The sequence below is a fragment of the Heptranchias perlo genome, chromosome 1, assembly GCF_035084215.1.
Source record: "Heptranchias perlo isolate sHepPer1 chromosome 1, sHepPer1.hap1, whole genome shotgun sequence".
Classification (NCBI taxonomy): Eukaryota; Metazoa; Chordata; class Chondrichthyes; order Hexanchiformes; family Hexanchidae; genus Heptranchias; species Heptranchias perlo.
This window is the reverse complement of record NC_090325.1, coordinates 174,445,835-174,471,977: the sequence shown is the minus strand read 5'-3', so window position 1 is coordinate 174,471,977 and position 26,143 is coordinate 174,445,835. Positions and strand designations below refer to the sequence as shown.

Sequence of the window (26,143 nt, the reverse complement as noted above, 5' to 3'; positions counted from 1 at the left end):
AGAGATTAGGCAAGAATCCATTTCCGTGTGAGTCATACAGTCTATTGGAAGAAACCAGCTTGCAGGGGGATAAGTAGCCTTTTCTTGTTCAGTAGTTTGTTATAGCCATTTACTGAGTTTTAAACTCATACATATTTATCAGCTACTTCAACTGTGATCTTAAACTGGGTTTAGCCTATGGTTCCAGTTTACCTTGTCTTTTGAGGTAGATAGTTCAATCTATAACTTGGAAAGAGTAAAATTTAGTCCCATGTACAATTAAGTTAGTTTCATTTTTGGCTGAGTAGTCACCATCCCCCTAACACATTACTGCACTTTGATTGTTTAACTCCTAATATTGAGGAAATCTAAATATTTTAATTTCAAATAATATAGAAAGCTTGAAAATTGTTCATGATGATACAGGATTCACCACTATGCAGGGGACAAGGGAGGGCAGAGAAGTTGAACACTGTCTTTTTCACCTCTAGGAGCTACATTTAAAACTGTCCCCAATTGACGAGATGAAACTTAATTCACTGTTCAAACTAATTTTATTTAGAACCTTCTCAACCTTGTTCACAGTGGGCACAAGTCAATGTTATAAACTTTCCATAATCCAGAATTTCACCACCAATTGTCAGTTTCATGTAGAGGGGTCACAGGAATGGCTTGTTACTGGTGTCTTCTGTAAATTTATTCCAAGGTATTCAGCATGTTAAAACAATAGGAACTGTTTCTTGTTCTTGAGACATCAGCACATAATCTAGGATATCACTTCTGTGCAGTTATGAGGGAGTGCTACACTGTCGGAGGTGTCTTCTTACAGCTGTGACATTAAATCAAGGCTCCATCTGCACTCTTAGGTGAACATAAAAGATCCCACAGTACTATTCAAAGAAGAGCAGGGGAGTTCTCCCAGTGTCCTGGCCAACATTTATCCCTCAACCAACACCTAAAACAAATGAGCTAGTAATTTATTTATTTCATTGCTGGTTGTGGGAGCTTGCTGTGCACAAAATTGGCTGCTCAGGTCTGTGACAGCCTTTCTGGAGAAACGCAGCCTCCTCATGCATTGCTTCTCAGACAATTCTAGGAACATGACTCTAAGGGCTGGATAGTGCCTTCTTCTAGCAACCCCCTTACCTTAGGTCACCCGAGACAGCCAACAGCTGTTCCTTATAGTAGGCCAGCTTGCTACTGCTCCTGTTGCTTCTCTTTATGCAACCGAACACAATGCCAAGAATGACACCCATCATAAGCACTATGCTTAAGGCTGTAGAAGCAGAATAAATGTAGAAAAAGCAATCTCCAGGGTTGTTATATACACAGCTTACCACTTTTATTTTTAAAAAGCAGAGTAAATTTCCATAGCATTGCCATTCAAGAATATTTTTTTTTACACACATACAAGATGGCAACAAAGTTGGGAGAGACATCAGAAGCTCACTCTACAAAGCCACCCAGCAGCCAGAGGCAACAACTATATTTTGACGGTTGGTATTGCAAAAGTGAATGGGAAATGTTGGCAGACAAGCATGACCAAATATCATGTCCACAAACATTATTTCCTGTTGACAGGCAGTGCATGCCCTACACAGATTTTAATAGTCAATCTCCCATGGTGTTACACATAGAGAGTCAGGATCAAGTGTAATTTCCAGATGAAGCAGGGCTAGAGAGATGGGAATAATGGGAGTAGCGCGGGTTGATTTAATTCAGTTCCTATTTTAAAGTGATGCATACTGTTTATTTTTATATACTTTGATTTGATATTATTTATAGTTAAATATCAGAGAAATAGAGTTGGTTCGAACACAAGAGTTTCTCCACAGCAGAGGCTGAGGAGCTGGGAGTTGCAAAAGCAAGGTGCAATTGCACCACCACTGGCAGGAAGGTGTTTTTTATTATTCGTTCATGGGTTGTGGGCATTGCTGAAAGGCCAGCATTTATTGCCCATCCCTAATTGCCCTTGAGAAGACGGTGATGAGCCGCCTTCTTGAACCGCTGCAGTCCGTGTGGTGAAGGTTCTCCCACAGTGCTGTTAAGTAGGGAGTTCCAGGATTTTGACCCAGCGACAATGAAGGAACGGCGATATATTTCCAAGTCGGCTTGGTGAGTCACTTGGAGGGGAACGTGCAGGTGGTGCTGTTCCCATGTGCCTGCTGTCCTTGTTCTTTTAGGTGGTAGTGGTCGCCGGTTTGGGAGGTGCTGTTGAAGAAGCCTTGGCGAGTTGCTGCAGTGCATCCAGAAATGGGGATGTTCGCTGATGATTGCACAGTGGTGAAGGGAGTGAGTGTTCAGGGTGGTGGATGGGGTGCCAATCAATCGGGCTGCTTTGTACTGGATGGTTTTGAGCTGCTTGAGTGTTGTTGGAGTTGCACTCATCCAGGCAAGTGGCGAGTATTCCATCACACTCCTGACTTGAGCATTGCAGATGGTGGAAAGGCTTTGGGGAGTCAGGAGGTGACTCACTTGCCCCGAATACCCAGCCTCTGTCCTGCTCTTGTAGCTACAGTATTTATGTGGCTGGTCCAGTTAAGTTTCTGGTCAAAAGTGACCCCTAGATTGTTGATGGTGGGGGATTCGGCGATGGTAATGCCGTTGAATGTCAAGGGGAGGTGGTTACACTCTCTCGTTGGAGATGGTCATTGCCAGGCACTTGTCTGGCACGAATGCTACTTGCCACTAATCAGCCCAAACCTGGATGTTGTCCAGGTCTTGCTGCATGCAGGTACGGACTGCTTCACCATCTGAGGGTTTGCGAATGGAACAGAACACTGTGTGCAATCATCAGTGAACATCCCCATTTCTGACCTTATGATGGAGGGAAGGTTATTGATGAAGCAGCTGAAGATGGTTGGGCCTAGGACACCACCTAAGGACCTCCTGCAGCAATGTCCTGGGGCTGAGATGATTGGCCTCCAACAACCACTACCATCTTCTTTTGTGCTAGGTATGACTCCAGCCACTGGAGAGTTTTCCCCCTGATTCCCATTGACTTTAATTTTTCCTAGTGCTCCTTGGTGCCACACTCTGACAAATGGTGCCTTGATGTCAAGGGCAGTCACTCTCACCTCACCTCTGGAATTCAGCTCTTTTGTCCATGTTTGGACCAAGGCTGTAATGAGGTCTGGAACCAAGTAGTCCTGGCGGAACCCAAACTGAGCATCGATAAGCGGGTTATTGGTGAGTGCTGCTTGATAGCACTGTCGACAACATCTTCCATCACTTTGCTGATGATTGAGAGTAGACTTTTGGGGCGGTAATTAGCTGGATTGGATTTGTCCTGCTTTTTGTGGACAGGACATACCTAGGCAATTTTCCACATTGTCTGGTAGATGCCAGTGTTGTAGCTGTACTGGAACAGCTTGGCTAGAGGTGCGGCTAGTTCTGGAGCACAAGTCTTCAGCACTATAGCTGGGATGTTGTCTTTCATGTATCCAATGCAATTAGCTGTTTCTTGATATCATATGGAGTGAATCGAATTGGCTGAAGACTGGCTTCTGTGATGGTGAGGATATCAGGAGGAGGCCGAGATGGATCATCCACTCAGCACTTCTGGCTGAAGATGGTTGCAAACGCTTCAGCCTTGGCTTTTGCACTCATGTGCTGGACTCTGCCATCATTGAGGATGGGGATGTTCACGGAGCCTTCTGCTCCTGTTAGTTGTTTAATTGTCCATCACCATTCACGACTGGATGTGGCAGGACTGCAGAGCTTTGATCTGATCCGTTGGTTGTGGAATTGCTTAGTTCCGTCTGTAGCATGTTGCTGCTGCTGTTTAGCATGCATGTAGTCCTGTGTTGTAGCTTCACTAGGTTGGTACCTCATTTTTAGGTACGCCTGGTGCTGCTCCTGGCATGCTCTTCTACACGCCTCACTGAACCAGGGTTGATCCCCTGGCTTGTTGGTAATGGTAGAGTGAGGAATATGCCAGGCCATGAGATTACAGATTGTGGTGGAATACAATTCTGCTGTTGCTGATGGCCCACAGCGCCTCATGGATGCCCAGTTTTGAGCTGCGAGATCTGTTCTAAATCTATCCCATTTAGCAGTGGTAATGCCACACAAGATGTTGGATGGTGTCCTCTGTGTGAAGACGGGACTTCGTCTCCAGAAGGACTGTGTGGTGGTCACTCCTACCAATACTGTCTATGGGCAGATGCATCTGCGACAGGTAGATTGTGAGGACGAGGTCAAGTAGGTTTTTCCCTTATGTTGGTTCACTCACCACCTGCTGCAGGGCCTAATCTTGCAGCCATGCCTGTTGGTCAGTAGTGGTGCTACCAAGCCACTCTTGGTGATGGACATTGAAGTCCCCCACCCAGAGTACATTTAGTGCCCTTGATACCCTCAATGCTTCCTCCAAGTGGTGTTCAACATGGAGGAGGACTGATTCATCAGCTGAGGGAGGGCGGTAGGTGATAACCAGCAGGAGGTTTCCTTGCCCATGTTTGACCTGATGCCAAGAGATTTCATGGGGTCCAGAGTCAATGTTGAGGACTCTCAGGGCTACTCCCTCCTGACTGTAATCCACTGTACCGCCATCTCTGGTGGGTCTGTCCTGTCCATGGGACAGGACATACCCAGGGATGGTGATAAGAACATAAGAAATAGGAGCAGGAGTAGGCCAATCGGCCCCTCGAGCTTGCTCCGCCATTCAATAAGATCATGGCTGATCTGATCCTAACCTCAAATCTAAATTCATGTCCAATTTCCTGCCCGCTCCCCGTAACCCCTAATTCCCTTTACTTCTAGGAAACTGTCTATTTCTGTTTTAAATTTATTTAATGATGTAGCTTCCGTAGCTTCCAGCGCTTCCTGGGGCAGCAAATTCCACAGACCTACCACCCTCTGAGTGAAGAAGTTTCTCCTCATCTCAGTTTTGAAGGAGCAGCCCCTTATTCTAAGATTATGCCCCCTAGTTCTAGTTTCACCCATCCTTGGGAACACCCTTTCCGCATCCACCCGATCAAGCCCCTTCACAATCTTACATATTTCAATAAGATCGCCTGTCATTCTTCTGAACTCCAATGAGCAGAGTCCCAATCTACTCAACCTCTCTTCATATGTCCACCCCCTCATCCCCGGGATTAACCGAGTGAACCTTCTTTGTACTGCCTCGAGAGCAAGTATGTCTTTTCTTAAGAATGGACACCAAAACTGTATGCAGTATTCCAGGTGCGGTCTCACCAATACCTTATATAACTGCAACAATACCTCCCTGTTTTTATATTCTATCCCCCCAGCAATAAAAGCCAACATTCCGTTGGCCTTCTTGATCACCTGCTGCACCTGCATACTAACTTTTTGATTTTCTTGCACCAGGACCCCAAGATCCCTTTGTACTGCAGTACTTTCCAGTTTCTCGCCATTAAGATAATAACTTGCTCTCTGATTTTTCCTGCCAAAGTGCATAACCTCACATTTTCCAATATTGTATTGCATCTGCCAAATCTCCGCCCACTCACCCAGCCTGTCTATATCCCCTTGTAGGTTTTTTTATGTCCTCCTCACTCTCTACTTTCCCTCCCATCTTTGTATCATCTGCAAACTGATATGTTACTCGGTCCCCTCCTCCAAATCGTTAATATAGATTGTAAAGAGTTGGGGACCCAGCACCGACCCCTGCTGAACACCACTGGCTACTGGTTGCCAGTCCGAGAATGAACCATTTATCCCAACTCTCTGCTTCCTGTTAGATAACCAATCCTCCACCTATGCCAGAATATTACCCCCAATCCAGTGATTCTTTATCTTGAGCAATAATCTTTTATGTGGCACCTTGTCGAATGCCTTCTGGAAGTCTAAATACACTACGTCCACTGGTTCCCCTTTATCCACCCTGTACGTTATGTCCTCAAAGAACTCGAGCAAATTTGTCAGACATGACTTCCCCTTCATAAAGCCATGCTGACTTTGTCCTATTAAATTATGTTTATCCAAATGTTCCTCTACTGTCTCCTTAATAATACTCTAAAAATTTTACCCACCACAGATGTTAGGCTAACTGGTCTATAATTTCCAGCCTTCTGCCTACTACCCTTTTTAAATAAGGGTGTTACATTAGCAGTTTTCCAATCTGCAGGGATCTTTGCCATGTCCAGAGAATTTTGGAAAATAACCACCAAAGCATCCACAATCCCTACTGCCACTTCCCTCAAGACCCTCGGATGTAAGCCATTCGGTCCAGGGGATTTATCCACCTTGAGTCCCATTAAATTTACCGAGTACCAATTCCTTAGTGATGTTAATCGTATTTAGCTCCTCCCCCCTAGAGCCCCCTGTTTGTCCAGTGTTGGGATATTCTTAGTGTCCTCTACCGTAAAGACTGAAACAAAATATTTGTTCAGCATTTTTGCCATCTCCATGTTTCCCACCATTAGTTTCCCGGTCTCATCCTCTAACAGACCTACGTTTGCCTTAGCCACCCTTTTTCTTTTTATATAACTATAGAAACTCTTGCTATCTGTTTTTATATTTTTTGCTAATTTATTTTCATAATCTGTCTTCCCTTTCTTAATCAATCCTTTAGTTACTTTTTGCTGTCTTTTGAAGACTTCCCAATCTTCTATCCTCCCACTAAGTTTGGCTACCTTATGTCCTTGTTTTTAGTCGGATACTATCCTTAATTTCTTTACTTAGCCACGGATGGCTGTCATTTCTTTTACACCCTTTTTTCCTCAGTGGAATATATATTTTTTGAAAGTTGTAAAATAACTCCTTAAATGAACACCACTGCTCATGTACCATCTTACCCTTTAATCTATTTTCCCAGTCCACTTTAATCAATTCCGCTCTCATACCATCATAGTCTCCTTTACTCAAGCTCAGTACGCTTGTTTGAGAACCAACCTTCTCACCCTCTAATTGGATATGGAATGTAACCATGTTATGGTCACTCATTCCAAGGGGATCCTTAACAAGGACATTATTAATTAATCCTGGCTCATTACACAGGACCAGGTCCAAGGTTGCCTGCCCCCTTGTAGGATCAGTTACATACTGCTCAAGAAATCCATCCCTAATACACTCAATAAACTCTTCCTCAAGGCTGCCCTGCCCAATTTGATTTGTCCAGTTAATATGATAGTTGAAATCCCCCATAATTATAGCTGTGCCCTTATTACATGCCCTGACTCTTTCCTGATTAATACTTCTTCCAGCAGAGTTGCAACTATTAGGAGGCCTATATACTACGCCCACTAGTGTTTTTTTCCCCTTATTATTCCTTATCTCTATCCAAACTGTTTCATTATCCTGATCCTTTGTCCCAATATCATTTCTCTGTATTACAGTGATTCCTTCCTTTATTAACATAGCCACCCCACCTCCCCTTCCTTCCTGCCTGTCCTTCCTGATTGTTAAATACCCTGGCATATTTAATTCCCAGTCGTTGTCACCTTGCAGCCATGTTTCTGTAATGGTCACAAGATCATACCCATACGTAGTTATTTGTGCCGTTAACTCGTCCATTTTGTAATGAATGCTACGTGCATTCAGATAAAGAACTTTCAAATATGTTTTGTGACACTTAGTTCCTGCTTTTTCCTTTTTTAACACTTTACCTTTTACTCCATACCTTCTGTCCCTTCCTGAAACGCTTTCCTCTGTCTCCCTGCTCGGGTTCCCAACCCCCTGCCACAGCTTTGATGCTGGGTTAATCGCCTTACGCCTTCTAGTTTTTATTTTATCTGTCGTGCCTAAAGTACACTTTCTTTCCGCTGCTCTATGCTTTTCCCTTTCACTTGTTCTTGAACAACTGTTTGTACTATTTGTATTGTAGATTTCCCCTGGGTCTTCCCCTCTCTTGCTGCTCTCAACTTTATTCTCTTCTGACTCCCCGCTCAGGTTCCCATCCCCCTGCCACTCTAGTTTAAACCTTCCCCAACAGCACTAGCAAACACCCCCGCGAGGACATTGGTCCCGGTCCTGCTCAGGTGTAACCAGTCACGCTTGTACGGGTCTCACCTTCCCCAGAACCGGTCCCAATGTCCCAGGAATCTAAATCCCTCCCTCCTACACCATCCCTGCAGCCACGCATTCATCCTGTCTATTCTCCTGTTCCTATACTCACTAGCACGTGGCACCGGTAGTAATCCTGAGATCACTACCTTTGAAGTCCTGCTTTTTAATTTATCTCCTAACTCCTTAAATTCACCTTGCAGGACCTCATCCCTTTTTTTAAACCTATGTCGTTGGTACCAATATGGACCACGACTACTTACTGTTCACCCTCCCCCTCCAGAATGCCCTGCAGCTGCTCCGTGACATCCTTGACCCTAGCACCAGGGAGGCAACATACCATCCTGGAGTCACGATTGCGGCCGCAGAAACGCCTATCTGTTCCCCTTACAATTGAATCCCCTATCACTATAGCCCTGCCACTTCTCTTCCTCCCCTCCTGTGCAGCAGTGCCACCTGTGGTGCCCCAAACCTGGCTCTTGCTGCTTTCCCCTGATAAGCCATCTCCCCCAACAGTATCTAAAGCAGAATATCTGTTTGAGAGAGAGATGGCCCCAGGGGACTCCTGCTCTACCTGCCTAGTCCTTTTACTCTGCCTGGCGGTCACCCATTTCCTTTCTGCCTGCGTAATCTTTACCTGCGGTGCGACCACCTCACTGAACGTGCTATCCACGATAGTCTCAGCATCGCGGATGCTCCACAGTGAATTCACCCGCAGCTCCAGCTCCGAAAGACGGTTAAGCCAGTAACTGCAGCTGGACACACTTCCTGCACACATGGTCGCCAGGGACACTGGTAATGTCCATGACTTCCCACATAGTGCAGGAGGAGCATATCACGGGTGCGAGCTGTGCTGCCATGACTTGCCTTAGACTCTCAGACTCTCCTCCCGCTCTAGGTCTCTCCTTTTATACTGTGCTCACCTCTCAGACTCTCCTGCCTCACCTGTGATGTCGCACAGTAGTGGTCTCTTGTTGCAGGTCTGCTGCTGCTTTTATTCCCCAATCTCAGTCTTCTACTCTCAGGTCCACTGCCGTTCTGGGGAAAAAGTTAGGAAAAGCAAGGCAAAGCAGCACCTCCTTCCCCCAACTCCCACACTTACCAAACTCTCAGTTCACACTGTGTTGTCCGCACACCGTGCTGTCGCACTGACAGGCCCCTGTATTTCTACAGTTTGTGACTCAGATAAGTCAGGCCTGCCCCACCTTCAGGTACCAGTTTAATCTAGCTCACCAATTAACTTGCTACAGCAGCTCTCTCTGCTGAAGCCTGACAGAAACTGAAAAATTTAAACTTTAAAATTGAACTTAAACAGTTGAAAGCAATATGCACTAGATTTTAAAGAGATTAACCCTTAAACTCCCACACTTACCAAACTCTCAGTTCACACTGTGTTGTCCGCACACCGCACTGATGGAGGAGTCTGGGACGTTGGCTGAAAGGTATGATTCTGTGAGTATGGCCATGTCAGGCTGTTGCTTGACTAGTCTGTGGGACAGCTCTCCCAATTTTGGCACAAGTCCCCAGATGTTAGTGAGGAGGACTTTGCAGGGCCAACTGGGCTTGGTTTGCTTTTGTCGTGTCCGGTGCCTAGTGGTCCGGTGTCGGGTGGTCCATCCGGCTTTATTCTTATTGTAACTTACTGGAGTGAGATTGTACAACTGAGTGGCTTGCTAGGCCATTTCAGAGGGCGATTAAGAATCAACCACATTGCTGTGGGTCTGGAGTCACATATAGGCCAGACCGGGTAAGGCCAGCGGGTTTCCTTCCCTAAAGGACATTTGTGTAATTACAGCATGACAAGTTTACATAAGCAGTTTCAATTATAAATGTGGACATAAGAATTTATAATGGTAAAAGTTGCCAAATAATGTAACAGGAAATAAGGACAGAAAGTGCATGCAGATGTAAATTTTAGGGAAGGAAACCCGCTGTCCTTACCCGGTCTGGCCTATATGTGACTCCAGACCCACAGCAATGTGGTTGATTCTTAATCGCCCTCTGAAATGGCCTAGCAAGCCACTCAGTTGTACAATCTCACTACAGTAAGTTACAATAAGAATAAAGCCGGATGGACCACCCGGCATCGGACCACTAGGCACCGGACGTATTATAGATAGGAAAACTGATGTTTTTCTCCTGCATTAAGTTAATAGAGATCAACTATAGTATAAATCAGTTTGTCAAAACCAAAACAATTTTCACCCTTACCCAGAAAAAAGTGTGCACACTTAAAAAGGGACAGACAGACACACATACACACCAGTTATTTTGTATAATGGTGTTTATTCTTAGGTAGGTTAGAGAGCAACCTTTTTCTAAAAAAAAATCGACTATTCTTTGGATCCTTAGTTTCTTGTACTGCTTGTTGATTTCTGATTTTCCCTTCTGTAGGTAAATGTTACCCATAAGATGGTACGTCATTCCAAGTATAACTGCCATGCTAGCGATAAAAACTACAAGTCTGACACTATTTCTCCCTCTGCTCCTTACCTGCCCCTCTCAAATTACTAGCTGTATAGGCAGAGCATTCCCTCATATGACAGTCAATATTTGAGTTAGCAGTAGTGGAATATAAAATGGACAACAAAGTTGTTTTGTTCACTTACAGGCCACCTGATTCTTACCTCTAATTAAGCACCTGGGTTCCTCTTAGCCCCTCCCTGTAATGGCATAATTGAGTTTGAAAATGTCACTGTGAGGAAATCAAAGATACAATCCTATGTCTACGGCATCTTCTTGAAACCCCTCCCCTTTCTCTACTAAAGGTGCTGATTTATCCTTGGTAGCATTCTATGGGCATTGACAGCCTTCTTGTACCTCACCCAAGTGGCTGTTCTTCAATTAGTGAGCTAGACAGCAAATGGTAGCAGGCTATTTGACCATCATAGAACAGACATCACAGACAAGCCCACTCATGGCCTCACCTAATCTCCACATTAGGAGATCGGGTACTGTAGCTGATTTTATTCCTCCTCCTAGGCCAGGGATGTTAAAGCCAACTATGTTGCTCCTACTTCTGCTCTTGCTGAGATCAACTAACTCAGCACAAAACAGAGGTTGAACTTGGGTCCTTTTTGGCCTGTGCAGCTCTGCACCACACCACATGATTCATTTATCCAATGAGTTATTAAAATATCCCAAAACTGTGCAATAACTGATAAATCTACCTCGTAACAAATTAAAAAACAGGAACACAGGATCAACAAAGTCTTAGGTGGTGAAAATAGTGAACAGTCCAGTCAGTTGTTAGCTTTGAGCATTTATTGCCACTGACAATCTACTGCTATAATATAAATTCACTCAGTAATGCAGAACTTTTGCACCAGGTTTTGATGTTAATATGTTGACAAGTCCACAAAGGCCATTAGTGATGTATACAGTACTACAATGCTGGAAAAAGATCAAAGTGTACATTATGCTTATTTTGAAATACTGTAACCCTTCTCATTTTCATTTCCAATCAAAATTAGACTGATTAGAAGAAGAATAACAAAGGTGGGGTGTAAAATTAACAGGCATTTCATGTTTTAAAACACACCATGTAAAGTCAGAATCATTGAAATATTGACACATATTACATTTTTTAAAAAATCAATTAGATGCATGATTTGATCTTCTCCACATGTTGCTCTCTATGATAAAAATCCATTTATTCACAATTTACCACTTTTGTGTTTAAAAGGCCATTAGAAAACAAATGTTCTTCTCCTATATTAAGTTATTAACTTAACATAGTTTGACTATAGCATAATTCAGTTTGTCAAAACCAAAACATATTATAAATGCTTTCCTACACCCAAAAACAATTCTCATGCTTACCCAGACACTCTTATAAAATGCACACATTTTCATTTACTACACTGGAAGAGGATACACACATCAAGACTCAAGGCGAATCTGTAAACTTTTGGCATAACTTCATCCTCTCATACTCTCACCAGTTAAGTTTTTTCCAGTTTCATTAGTAAAACCATGTAATTCTAGTAAGGCTGCAAATGTCAGTTACAAAACACAATAGCTTAACTCGTCAAGCTTTCAGGAAATGTCATTGTACTGAAACTCAAAAGTTTAGTTTGTGCTACTGTTCTTTAGAAAAAATGCTTGCATGTGGCCGAGACTGTAGCCTTACACCTGAAGCAAGATTAAGTGTTACTTGAAGTGATATTGCCACATATACCAAGAATGCTCTATTTGGATAATGCTGTATCCCTTCAGTTGCTGGCTTTGATTACTCAGTATAGTGAACTGAACAACAGAAAATGGAAAGTTGACATCTCGCACCTTGTCAACCATGTCACACCAATCACCATGAGTTAAGCTGCTGTATCTAAAACGCCAAAGAGTGCAACAATCAGTGTTGTCAATAGCTGTATTTAATATGTATCAAATACTCCAAGTGGGGGCAGGGGGAGAAATCACACACAAACTAATGTACCTCAACATTGAGTCAAGAATTTTTTGAATAATCACCTACTTCCACCAGTAACAGAACTATAAATACCAGTACTTCACCCTAGTGCTATTGATACGCAACTCAAAATGCTTTCTCCAGGCACAAACTAACTTTCAGAGGGCAGAATTTATCATGTAATTGTGTCAAGTGTTTTCCACAATTAAACACAAAAATTACTGTTAGACTTCACTGAAACCCCAGTGACAACACTGAATGATGCTGATTTAGTGACCAATAGTCACAATCAGATTAGCTAAAAATTTAACAGCTGTAATTGATAGTAGTTGGACAAAGCTTAGAAGATGAACACTATAAACCCATAAACAGTACGTGTAGAGTTAGGTTTGGCTAAAGGCCCGAATAGAACAGACCACATTAATCTGAAACAGTAAAAATGGCCAAAGAACATCTCGCTGTCCATGAACTGATTTAGAAAAGTACTTGCTGCTCATAAGACTGATAAGTAGGGCAAGCTACACTGTACAATTATTAGGTTAATAAGTGTTTACTGCTACATAGCAAACTTGCAGATGCTACTGGAAAATGTATCTCTGCTTGCTCAAGTGCCTTGTATATTGTATTTTGCAATAAATTAAACCTTGAATAATTTAAATGCAAGTTGAATGATACTTCATAGAACAGAGGATTTTAAAGATCCTGGTTTGCAGTTCCATGTAGCTTTAGTGCATAGCTTCTTCTGCTTTTGCTTCTTGCTTAAAGAGAAAGCTGCATAAATTTCATTTCTGCTGAACAGCTTGGAAGGCCTGCAGTTCAAGCTTGTACCAGTCGGGAGCTTCTGGACCGCCCTTGCCTGCAGAATAGTGGTCGTATCCATAAGCTACTGTCAGCTCTTCATCCCGCTGTACTGCCTGGATGGTGCGGATGCTTTTAACTGGCCCAAATCGAGGGTGAATAAACCTTGACAGAAAAGTTAACAATGATGTACCAAAAGTTATGTTTTTTTAATCTTTTCTTTAAAAAAGTGGTTTAATTTAAGTGTGCTGCATGTTAAAGCAAGAACCTCTCTCTTTGGGCCAATTCCATAGAAAGGAAAATAAGAATCATTTGTTGTGTTTCACAGTATCAGAATTGCAGTATCACCACCAATTGTCTGGAAGATCTACAACAACAGACATCAGCAAAACAGCTATTATGTAAGTGACGATTAAGATTTTTTAAAAAAAAGAAATGTTTATTGAGATGAGTTTTTTTTATTCTCAATTTACAAGTTTGCAATTTTTCTTGCTTTTTTACTAGCACCATGCATTCATTATTTATTGCCGGGGCCCATTTTAAAACTTCGTTTTAAAGAAAGCGCTGCAGTTTCATTATTCAGGGTAGATATCAAAACCTGCTGTTAAATGTTTTTGAGCTTCTACAACTTCTAGAGCTCTAGTATGCCCATATCTCAGTGAACAATGATTCAACGTCTGAAAGTGATTAAGAAGACCCATAGAACAGCATGTTGGTGCTCTACTTTCCTACATGGAGAGGGAGAAATTCAAGTAGCTCCTGTTTCCGACACAAAATGAGCAGTGCAATTGCAGTGCGCACCCAAAGAAGTCGGCCCGATCAAAATTGGGCCTCAGCTGCATGAAACAGGCAATGCAGTTCATTGATCGGACCGTAGGAATTTCAGCCAGCTCTGACACCAAGCTGGCCTGCAGATAGATCCTGGGGAGGTAAGTGGGGCTGGGGGCAAGCCTGGATCAGCAGTGGCCTGCAGTATTTTTGTGGAGCAAGAAGGAACACTCCTGCTCCTCCTGATTCTACAGAAATGAAACAGTAAAAATGTTCCCTACATTTTTGTGGGCAGCCACCAGCAGTCCCTTTAAGGACCATTGGTTAGGCCGCTGAAGGCATGGAACAACTGGGGGAGCATGCGTGGCTCAAACTCCACCCAGTTGATGACCCAGCAGATATCCTATAACTGCTGTTAGGACCCCAATTTGCATACGCAGGGAGCCTAACGCCTGTTTCAGGCAGGCAACCTGCACAGCTGGAAGTCACAGCTTCCAGTTTGGCAACTGGTGCACTTTCGGGGGAGATTAAGCACAAGAGATCGTTAACTGAAATTCTTCCCTCCAACCTCAATTTTTCACCCAAAAAACGGGCAAAACGAGGTTGAGTTTCTAATCTTGGCTGTGTTATTTGGCGGATTGCCATGCAAGCGCCAGCAGTGACCATCTCCAATAAGAAAAAGTCTAACCACCTCCCCCAACCGTCAACAGCACTACCATAGCTCAATCTCCCACAGCACTGAAACAGCCTAACCTAAGTTACAAATGACATTCTCTTTGACTTGTGGCCATGCTGCATTATCCCTTCTTGACCTCTCTGTAGCCTTGGACATGGTCAACTACACTACTGTCCTCCAACACCTCTCCCCCACTATCCAAACTCGACGGGGCTGCCCTTACTTCATTCCACTCTTATCTATCCAATTATAGCAATGGCTTCTCTTCCTAGCCCCACAATATTACTGCTGAAGTCAATCCTTGGCCCCCTCCCCTTCCTCATCGACACATTGCTCCTTGGTAACATCATTCACAGATATGGAACCAGCTTCCACATGTACATGATGTTGCCCAGCTCTACCACTCCACCATCTCTCTTGACCTTTCTTCTTCCTTTGTGTTGTCAGACCACCTGTCTGACATCCAGTCTTGGATAAGCCACATTTTCCTTCAGCTAAACATTGGGAATATTTAAGCCATCGTCTTTGCCCCTGCCTCCCTCCGCCTCAATCTCCTTACCCTTACCACCGACTCCATCCTCCACCCATCACAGTACCAGCAACCTCGGCATACTAATCAACCTGACCTGAGCTGAGCTTCTGACCCCGTATTGTCTCCATCACAAAGACTGTCCACTTCCACCTTCTTACCATCATTTTCCTCCACACCTACCTCAGTCCATCTGCTGCTGGAACTGTCATCCATGTCTTTTTCACCTCTAGACTCAACTATTCCAATGCTCTCCTGACCAGCCTCCCATCTTCCACCCTCCATAAACTTCAGCTCATTCGAAACTCTGCTGCCCATATCCTGTCCCACGTAAAGTCTTGCACACCCATCACGCCTGTCCTTCCTGACCTACATTGGTTCACAGTCCCCAAACCCATCAAATTAAAAATTCTCACCCTCATGTTTAAATCCCTTCATGTCATCACCCCTCCTTATCTCTGAAATTCCTCCAGCCATACCACCCCCCACACAATCCTCTGACTCTTGTGCATCCCCCTTTCCTTTGGCCCCACCACTGGTGGTCATGCCTTCCGGTGCCTAGGCCCCAAGCTCTGGAATTCCTCCCTAAAGCCCTTCACTTCTCCACCTCCCTCCCCTCCTTTAAGGCTCTCCTCAAAACCCACCTCTTTGGTTGAGCTTTTGCACACCCCTCATAATATCTCCTCCTTTGGCTTGGTGTCCATTTGTTTTGGTTACGACTCTGAAGCGCTTTGGGAAAATTTCTATATTTAAGGGACTATATAAGTGCTAAAATGCAAGTGGTTGTTATTCTTTCATAAGCATCTGTACCTTCATAGCTGATGGGGATATTCTTGAAATGAATATACGGCTTCAAGTTTTATAACATTCATACGACCATCAAGTCTGTATCAATTTTCTTCGTGTCTTTTCTTTTCCCTCATTAGCTACGTCTGTCCTTTTCTCTTTTGAATTGGTTTTCTACTTCAATTACTACTCAAAACCTTTCTCCCACTAAAAAGATTTCCCCAAACAATGTCGCAAAAAAAGTTCCATGATAAAGCCATGACAATATCCCACCCACCCCACCATATAATCCTAAACCAAAATGTAATCTTATAATAAAGCATGGAGTTCACAAAAAGAAGTTGCAAACTTACCTACAGCACCTTCAAATTCCACTAACGCCTCCCCTTTTTCATGCATGGCTGACACCCCATCCCCAGGATCCAAGCCTGACACATCTCCCCCACTAATACAACACTAGACCCACCTACCTTCCTGTACTCAACAGCCAGCCCAGCTGGGGCCTGCTGTGCACAATCATGGAAGAAAGATCACATGCAAAGACACCTCATTGTTCCAACACTTGGCTGGGTACCTTTATGCCTGCCTGCATGCATCAATAATATGCTAACGAAGTGCGTTTTTGTATTTCGGAGCATAAGGAAGAGAGAATCAATGGGCAGACAAGTTGAGGTGGTAACGTAAAACAGACACCATATCTCAATTCAAGAGTCTCAGGTTGTGGCTACACAAAAACTACAAGAAATGGAGTCTGAGGGCTTGAGTTTACATTGAGATGGGGAAATTAAATTGGGTTTCCTTTTCTGTGTTTTTCCAAAGTGGTGGCATAGGGGAGGGTTGGATCCCATTCTCAGCTGGTTCTCGTGCTTCAAAATACAAACAAAACATAATTTGTTTGTTAAAGAAACAACTTGGATTTGTGTAGCACCTTTCACAACCTCAGGATTTTACAAAGTGCTTCACAGCCAATGAAGTACTTTTACTGTGTAGTCACAGTTGTAATGTAGGGAAAAGTGGCAGCCAATTTGTGTACAGCAAGAAATAAATAGCCAGATAATCTGTTTTAGTGGTGTTGGCTGAGGGATAAATGTTGGCCAGGACACCAGGAGAATACCCCTGCTCTTCTTCAAATAGTGCCATGGGATCTTTTATGTCCATCTGGTTTAGCATCTCATTCTATAGATGGTCTATCCAACAGTGCAGCACTCCCTGAAGTGTCAATCTAGATTATACACTCAAGTCTCTGGAGTTGGGCATGAACTCTCAAACTCTGACTCAAAAGGAGACAATGCTACCATGGAGCCAAGGCTGACTGTTGAGAGAAAAAAAAATCCCCATTACATAAATTTCACATGTTTTCCAAATTTTATTAGATGTCAGGATATAGATGCAGGTGACAGTACTCTGTCAGAGACCATGCTGCTCTGCTTTTTCTTTGGCTTGCCTACAGCTTTGCACAGATGTTTGTTTAAAATGTTCTCAATTTATTTTTTAAATGTCTACTGGTGCAATATTTCTTCCAAAGATCATTCTCCATTAAGTAAAATCTACTGTATATCTCTTTTTCCACCCCCCCCCCCACCCCAGGTAATAGTTAAAGTTCAAGGATTTCCCCCCATAATTTCCCACCTTAAAAATAACTTTTAAAGATTGAAAAAAGCTGAAGCCTGAGATGAAGCAACTTTGATTCTTTACCTAATGTAATATGCAATTTAAGAATTGTGCATTACCTAATCACACAAAGCTCAATTATCTCTGCCTAAACCCCACTTCCAATTCTGATGACAATGTGCTGATCACTGGCTACCAACAGTGAAGACATAAAGGGGAGAAATTGGTATGTATTGCGCCTGTTTCTTGGGTGTAAAATTGGCACAAAGCACACCAATTTAGCAGTGGGACAGCCTGTATACTATCTGCACAGGCATTGGTCTCACTGCTAAATTCGGGGGGCCCTTTTTTTTTTTAGGCGGACGCTTAGAATAGACATTAGGCTTCTTGAATACGTCAATTAGGGGCATCACGACTGTTAAGGATCCCTTTTTGAAATTTTTTGCAAAAATGGGTCCAGACTAAAATCTACCCCAATGCAGAGATTATGTAGTTAATTAAAACACATCTACAATGATTATCTTTTAGTACTAAAGTACAAGATCACTTTTAATTATTACCTTCTCTCCTCAAAATGATAACTGATTGTTAAAAAAGCATACATGGTGCATTAACAACCTTCCTCTCTAGTGTTAGTTGCACTTGTAAAACTCATGCAGCTGACCCTTAACATACTAACAACTACTTACGGGGCATAGATGCAATTGGGAGTAAAGGAGTGATTTGCTTTGTGCCCCAATGATGCACAGTACTGTTTTGTACTGTTGTAAGGCACAGGGACATCAATCACAGTATCGCCATCCAATGATATAGTGTTCCCATTGAGCGACCAGTCTCTAGAATCCACCTGGCAAGAAAATATATAAAATATACTTAGTGATTTTCTTTTAAACAAACTGACTTGTCTGTATTCTTTTTAACAGGTAACTTCTACCTTCATTAGAAACTTTGAAAATGTGCCTCTCACCTCTTCATGTGTTATCCTTACTCCATTGTAGAAAGCCATGACTGTGTCAGGTTCTGCTGCTACTTTTGCAAACAAACCTTCTCCAGCATTAGCAATAAGAGATTCAGCAACGTACACCCTAATTCAGAAGAAATCAGAAACAACACTTATACATGTCTTTTGATAAAATACATTATTACACAATCTCTTCAATTTTTTCAAATTTTAATTAAGTATTATGCTTTGTACAATGGGTAGTCATTACCTGGTTGATCTCGACCAGTTAACTTTTACAAAAGGATATATATAATTTTAGTTGGAGGGAGGAAGCTAAAAGGCTGTAACTTTCTCTTTAGTTGCACAAATTCTGCTCCTTGCCTTTGCAAAGGTAACTAGAAAAACTAGATGAGGGAGAACTCTGACAAAAGCTTAGCCTTGTTACTCATTTTCAACTTCAATATTCTATAGATATCCTTTAATGAAATATTGTTCAGCAAGGTGCAGAGAAAACCCATCTCTCCTGAATTAATGACAGTCTAAAGCTATGCTGACCAGTGGACTACCATCCACCCCACCCACCCCCAACAAATGATATCTGGAGTCCAACAGGAAAAGAATGCTCAGCTGAATTTCAGCTGTTGGGATCTAAAGGCAGAGGTCGGCTGATTTGAAAGCAAGAAGTAAGCAGTTGGTCAAACTAAGTTGCCAGAGTTGAAAATTCATGTGAAATTAATACCTTCACTGGATTTCAGTGAGACAGATACTAGAGGTGCTATATACCACTACATTCTAAAGGAAGTTAAAAATCCTTTGTAATGGGGTTAGAATATAAGAACATAAGAAATGGCAGCAGGAGTAGGCCATTTGGCCCCTCGGCCATTCATTAACATTATGGCTGATCTTCCACCTCAACTCCACTGTCCCGCCCGATGCTCAAATTCCTCGATTCCCCTAGAGTCCAAAAATCTGTCGATCTTTCTTGAACACATTCAACAACTCAGCATCCACAGCCCTCTGGGGTAAAGAATTCCAAAGATTCACAACCCTCTGTGAGAAGAAATTCCTCCTCATCTCAGTCTTAAATGGGCGACCCCTTATTCTGAGACTATGTCCCCTAGTTCTAGACGCTCCAGCCAGGGGAAACAGCCTCTCAGCAGCTACCCTGTCAAGCCCACTCAGAATCTTATATATTTCAATAAGATCACCTCTCATTCTTCTAAACTCCAGACAGTATAAGCCCATTCTACTCAATCTCTCCTCATAGGACAACCCTCTCACCCCAGGAATCAATCTAGTGAACCTTTGTAGCACCGCCTCTAAGGCCAGTGTATCCTTCCTTACATAAGGAAACCAAAACTGCACACAATACTCCAGGTGAGGTCTCACCAAAGCCCTGTACAACTGTAATAAGACTTCCTTACTCTTGTACTCCAACCCCCTTGCAATAAAGGCCAACTTGCCATTTGCCTTCCTAATTGCTTGCTGTACCTGCATGCTAACTTCTTGTGTTTCCTTGTACGAGGACACCCAAATCTCTGAGCATTTAACACTTTCTTACCATTTTAAAAATATTCTGAATTTCTATTCTTCCTATCAAAGTGAATAACCTCATATTTCCCCTTCTGCCATCTTCATGCCCACTCACTTAACCTGTCTATATCCCTTTGCAGCTTCTTTGCTTCCTCCTCACAGCTTACTATCTCACTAGCTTTGTATCGTCAGCAAACTTGAATACATCACACTCGGTCCCTTCACCTAAGTCATTAATATATATTGTAAATAGCTGAGGCCCAAACACTGATCCTACCTGCACTAGTTACAGCCTGCCAACCTGAAAATGACCCATTTATCCCTACTCTGTTTTCTGTCTGTTAACTAATCCTCTATCCATGCTAATATATTACCCCCAACCCCATGCCCCTTATATTGCATAACAACCTTTTACGTGGCACCTTATCGAATGCCTTTTGAAAATCCAAATATAGTACATCCACTGGTTCCCCTTTATCTACCCTGCTAGTTACACCCTTATAAAGCTCTAATAGATTTGAGACACACTATTTCCCTTTCATAAAACAATGTTGACTGCTTTTTTAAAAAATTCGTTCATGGGATGTAGGTGTCGCTGGCATGGCTAGCATTTATTGCCCATCCCTAATCATATGATTTTCTAAGTGCCCTGTTACCACATCCTTAATAATGAATTCCAGCATTTTCCCGACGACTGACATCAGGCTAACTGGCCTGTAGTTCCCTGTTTTTTATCGCCCTCCTTTCTTGAATAGTGGGGTTACATTTGCTACCTTCCAATCCGCTGGGACCGTTCTATATCTGAATCTAGGGAATTTTGGAAGATCATAACCAATGGATTCACTATGTCTGCAGCCACCTCTTTTAGAATACTAGGACGTAGGCCATCAGGCAGAGGGGATTTATGGGCTTTTAGTTTCTCCAGAAGGATATAAACAATTAAATAGGAAAAACTCTCAAAGGACAGAGATCTGGAATTGAAAAAAAAACATAAAATGCTAGATACGCTCAATAGCACCTTAAAGAAAAAGACCAGTTAAAGTTTCAGATGAGACCCTTCTTTGCTCGAGAGGGGGAGGGGGAAAGCGAGCCAGCGTGCATGGGGAAAGAGGGGGGACGATGGGGAAGAAAGATAGAGAGAAAAAAAAGAGCTGGTGAGTAAATTGTTGTGCCCCAACTAATACCCAGTTGAAATCAGCTAACTCAGTCAGCATAAATCAGGAGTTGAACCTTCTGGTTTATATGGCTCAGCTAATTGTTGCCTTTAACAGTTAAGCTATAGGGAAGATGAAGTGAATAAAATTTAAGTCCATGGAAGTATTAACTTTCTATACATTATTAGTTAGATCATGTTCAGAATATTACATCTATTTCTGGTACCAGGATCATCAAAAGTTAAGCAGCAGCATTGGCAAATATGCAAGACAAAGCAAGATGGATGATTTTTTTTTTAAAACATACATTCTGAACTGAACCTCCTTATTTGCTTTTGTGGTTAAGTTGCTAATGGTGCTCAAGGATTTACAACTCAAATTATATTACTCACCATCCCTCCCCCCCCACCCCCCCCCCCAAAAAAAAGGTGCTATTTCTCTTTTTATATCCACCCTCTTGCCCACCAGATGTGCCCACACTACATCATGTATCTGAAAAGGCAGGATGATCTGGAACAGGGGCTTCACCAGGGCCTGTTATTGATGCTGCTCCATGACTGATTAGAACCAGGTTCACATTAGAAGACCAGCCTACAAGTTTTTCCTCCCTTCTAATCCCTAACCAAGGATGAAATATTACACTACTGTAAAGTGCACCATTCCTTGGTCTGGTCTTAAATTGTGGAAAATCATTCGAGATGAGGGCAATTTAAAAATCTATCTGGACAGATTCAATCTCATGATTGGAAGTTTATTATTCTATTGATAGTTCACATTTAGCAATAGGAGTGGTCAGGTGGCTCTGTGACAGCTACACAACTTCTAGGATATGTAAACACAAACTATTCTGTATAGGAGCATACTGCTTTGGTATATTACACCATGATTATAGTTAACAGATGTCTAATTGTTGAAATGTTTATAGGTGCTTTCACATACATAGACAGGGGGTCATTTTAGCTTTCGACAATCACATAAAATGGGCGATATTGGATTCACCACCCATGAAGTCAATGGAAAGGGGCAGGTAGAGTGTATAATAGGTGTCCGATCAGATATCGCCCTTTTTATGCGATCACTGAACATTAATTACTCCCATAATGTCCACAATAATTTTGGCATCACCTAATCATTTCTCAATTTACTTCGTCTTCTCTTACTCTTTCAATCCAGGTGGTGCCCTACACACTAGGCCATGGGCCTTTGCCTAGGCTTTCAATAATATATACGAAGTAACTAGTACAACCACTCCACCAGATAATAAAAAAACACATTTGAATATTAGACATTCAAATCGGCACCTGACTACATGACATCATTCTGAATATGCAGCCACAGCATACCTTATTAGTTTGAATATAAATTTGAATGTATGTTTCTCCCAAACTATCTTTTTAATTGAAATCTCAAACCCATAGAATAGCAATTTACATATGAATCCATGAGTGTCCTTTTAGCAACAAGACGACAAGCTAGCAATATCCTGTTCATTTATTCAGCAGTGTTGATTTGGGAATCAACAGGGTAGATTTTTGTCTTTACCACCTGGACGTTAAACATCACTTGAGCGCAGGAAGGGAAATTGCACCGGGAGGATTGCATGTCTGTAACAAAACCTGTCCAATTTTCCTTCCATTGAAATTAATGGAAGGAAGTACTGTGTAAGGTGTATGCAATCCTCCCTGCCTGATAATCCTTTTTGCATTCTGCCCAGGCAATACTCAACACCCAGGTGATAAATACAAAGATCTACTTCAATCACTTTACAAGGCAATAAATACCTCCTGGAGATGGATCAAATAAAGCATTCAAGACTCTTTGTAGAATACACTTAGGAATTCATAATCGTAGATCCCCTTTGTCAATTATTCCTGCTTAAAGCAAGTCAATTTTGTCACAGGATATTAGTACAACAAATTGTTATGTTTGCAAACATATTAAAAACATTAATTTAAATGAGCATTACCTAAAAGCAGTAAACCACAATTAACCACCCTTAATCTCACAATAAAGTGGATATTACTCAAAATCATTAAATAAAATGTTAGAGTAGGATTCTTATAATTAAATCTGATTTGTCATAAAAGTTCAGTGTCAGGAATTTCAATATATTTAGTATGAAGCTGACTGAGCTTCACATGAAGTACAAAGTACAGCTGAGCTAACAGAGTAAGGGGGGTAAGGTTAGCCCATTATTTGTGGCAGAGGAATGGACATTTAAAGAATTATGCCTCGTAGAAAGCCACAGAAAGAAATTTGAAAAACAACCCGCGAGAGAAAACTGACGTTTTGGATAAAAGGAGTGACTGTCGACAGTCTGAGAAAAAGAGAGAATGAAAGAGACTGGAAGTAGGGTCCTAAAAACATGAATACATTCAGGAAAAAGAAATTGAATACTGGAATTCTGAAATCAAAACAGAAAGTGCTGGAAATACACAGGACGTCCACATACATCTGAAAATTAAAAAGACTAGCTAATGTATACGTTGTTTATTTCCAACTTTTGGGAGTAAAAATTGGACCATAAAAGATGGCTATAACAGGCGACATTTGAATATTCTAATAAGGGGACCAATGCTTGTTTTAGGACCTCTCAGGGAATCTGGGCTGCCCTTAGCAGAGCAGTCGTCGGGCCTGCTCTGCTCAGGTTTCCCAGGTGTGGATGGGGTCTAGTAAGCGGTCAGGACCAAAAAGGCAAGTTTTATTTTAGGTTCGACGTTGAGCCAAGGGGAGCAGGAATGCTCCAAATTACTTTCAAGGGACTCTGTCAGCCTAGGATCTGCTCCCCTCCCATTCTCCTCTTCCTCTGAGACTTACCTTTGGGCCACTGCCAGAAAGGCAAGTGGCCAGGCGTTGATCTTTATAAAATGGGTGAGCTGCTTGTGGTGGCATAACAGGCACCGGCAGCTCATCCAAATATAAGTGATGAGGTCCGAGGCCCAATTTTGGGCCCACCTTGGGCCTCCCAGTTGGGGCGTGTGCTCCATTTCAAGCCCGAGGATGGGCCTAAATGAATTTCCTCCCCTTGCTGTTTTTATCTCATGAATATGTTCTACATATATTTTCACAATATGAGCAGTTACTTCACGCTGACAGGAATGTCACTCACTACATGGCAAATTATGTTTTCTTCAACTATAAATAATTTCAACATTTTTTTTAAAATGTCAGTTTGTGATGGGAAGAAATTTGAATAACCTCTCATTTTCATAAGGATCAGGAAGAAGACAGTTTGTAGAAATACAAGAAGTGGTGGACTTGTCCAAGCTGTAAACTGGACCTGTTGTAGAGAAAGAAGGATATTAAATTTAATAGTTCATCAGATTTGCAGGCAACATTTCTTAAATTCTTCATACAAATCTTTTAAAACAAATATCAGCTTTTATGGACATCTTTATTAAATATGATGCCTGTGTTACCTACCTCTAGACTCGACTATTTCAATGCTGTCCTGGCTGGCCTCCCACCTTGCACCCTCCGTAAACTAGAGCTGACCCAAAAGTCTGCTGCCCATTTCCTAACTCGCACCAAGTCCCATTCGCCCATCACCCCTGTGCTCGCTGACCTACATCTGCTTCTGGTCCAGCAACGCCTCGATTTTAAAATTCTTATCCTTGTTTTCAAATCCCTCCCTGGTCTCACTCCTCCATATCTCTGTAACCTCCTCCAGCCCTACAACCTTCCGAGATCGCTGTGCTTCTCCAATTCTTGCGCGGCCCCGATTTTCATCGCTCCACCATTGGCGGCCGTGCCTTCAGCTGCCTAGGCCCTAGCCTCAGGAATTATCTCCCTAAACCTCTCTTTCCTCCTTTAAGACACTCCTTTAAACCTACCTCTTTGACCAAGCTTTTGGTCACCTGTCCTCATGTGGCTTGGTGTCAAATTTTGTTTGATAATGCTCCTGTGAAATGCCTTGGGACATTTTACTATGTTAAAGGTGCTATATAAATGCAAGCTGTTGTTGTCATCCAAATCAAAACTACTCCAATTTAGGAGCCTCTATATATTCTGCTTCCTGTGTCAATGAGAATATGTAGCAAACTGTACACAGAAATGAAGATTGATCTATGCAAGGGATACCTAGTAGCACTCAAAGTGCTACAATTGTTAGCAATCTGCCATGCTGGGTAAATTCTATAGTCAATAGTTTACCATTATACAGTGAATATGGTGTAATACATTTATGTTCCATTAACAGCTTATTCAAAAATTATATGTAGAGGATTATACTCAAAATAATTCTGTTCATCGTTCATTCGTGTGAGAGATAAACTGTACAAGTGAAATGTCGAAAGATTTAAAATTGTTCAGAAAAGGAAGAATCACAAATTTCAACAATTTCACACACCAGTATACCTTGTGCAAAAAATAACTCCCCCACAATCCTATATCAAGATTAAGCAAGAATGGTAAGACTACCCAAGTACTATATTACTCCTGGCCTCCAACTAAATGTTGTCCTGTGATCAAACAATAGAAACCCTACTTTAGCTACTCTTGCATGGCACTCCACCAACTGTAGCAGCTCAGCCACATGCTGCTGAAATACACTCCAACTGTGGCAGGCTGATTTCATTCCTTGCCAGATTTGCCATTTGAACTTTATCAACATCCCACTGACAACTCAGTTACCAAAGCTGATCACTTTAAAACTAAAAACATGGCCCCAGTAGTCTAGTCTGGTCAGAATTGGAAAAAAAACAAACTAAGAAACAAGTCCCACATTTTCAATTTTAGTTGTCATGTAAGCAACTGAATTTAAAACTTTAAATTTCAACTACTCATTAGTTTACTTGTAAGCTGCCTGTTTTTTTTTAAACCCACAATTACAGGAAATATAACTGGGTCAACTGTCAACATTCTGACTGAAGGCAAGATGATTTAATCCTATCACAACTTTAAGGCTCCTTGCCCAACACACAAAGACTGCAGGCCTGGGAAATTATGCAATTGAATTAGTCATTCCATTATTCTTAATCCATCAGGT

General features: G+C 42.2%; 1 protein-coding gene across 2 annotated transcripts in view; it reads right to left on the bottom strand.

The window, feature by feature from the left end:
- Positions 1–11,193: 11,193 nt before the first annotated feature.
- setd7 (SET domain containing 7, histone lysine methyltransferase) overlaps positions 11,194–26,143 on the bottom strand; it is a 38,718-nt gene continuing 23,768 nt past the window's right edge. Inside the window, exons 5-8 of one of the 2 annotated variants that reach the window (XM_067994029.1) lie at positions 24,355–24,436; positions 18,494–18,611; positions 18,216–18,373; positions 11,194–13,321 (exon numbers count right to left, since the gene is read on the bottom strand). In XM_067994029.1, coding sequence (XP_067850130.1) covers positions 13,141–13,321; positions 18,216–18,373; positions 18,494–18,611; positions 24,355–24,436 — 539 coding nt within the window. In that variant the 3' untranslated portion in view covers positions 11,194–13,140. Of the gene's footprint in view, positions 13,322–18,215; positions 18,374–18,493; positions 18,612–24,354; positions 24,437–26,143 lie in introns of those variants that run through there. The other variant, XR_010964587.1, reaches the window with a different exon arrangement.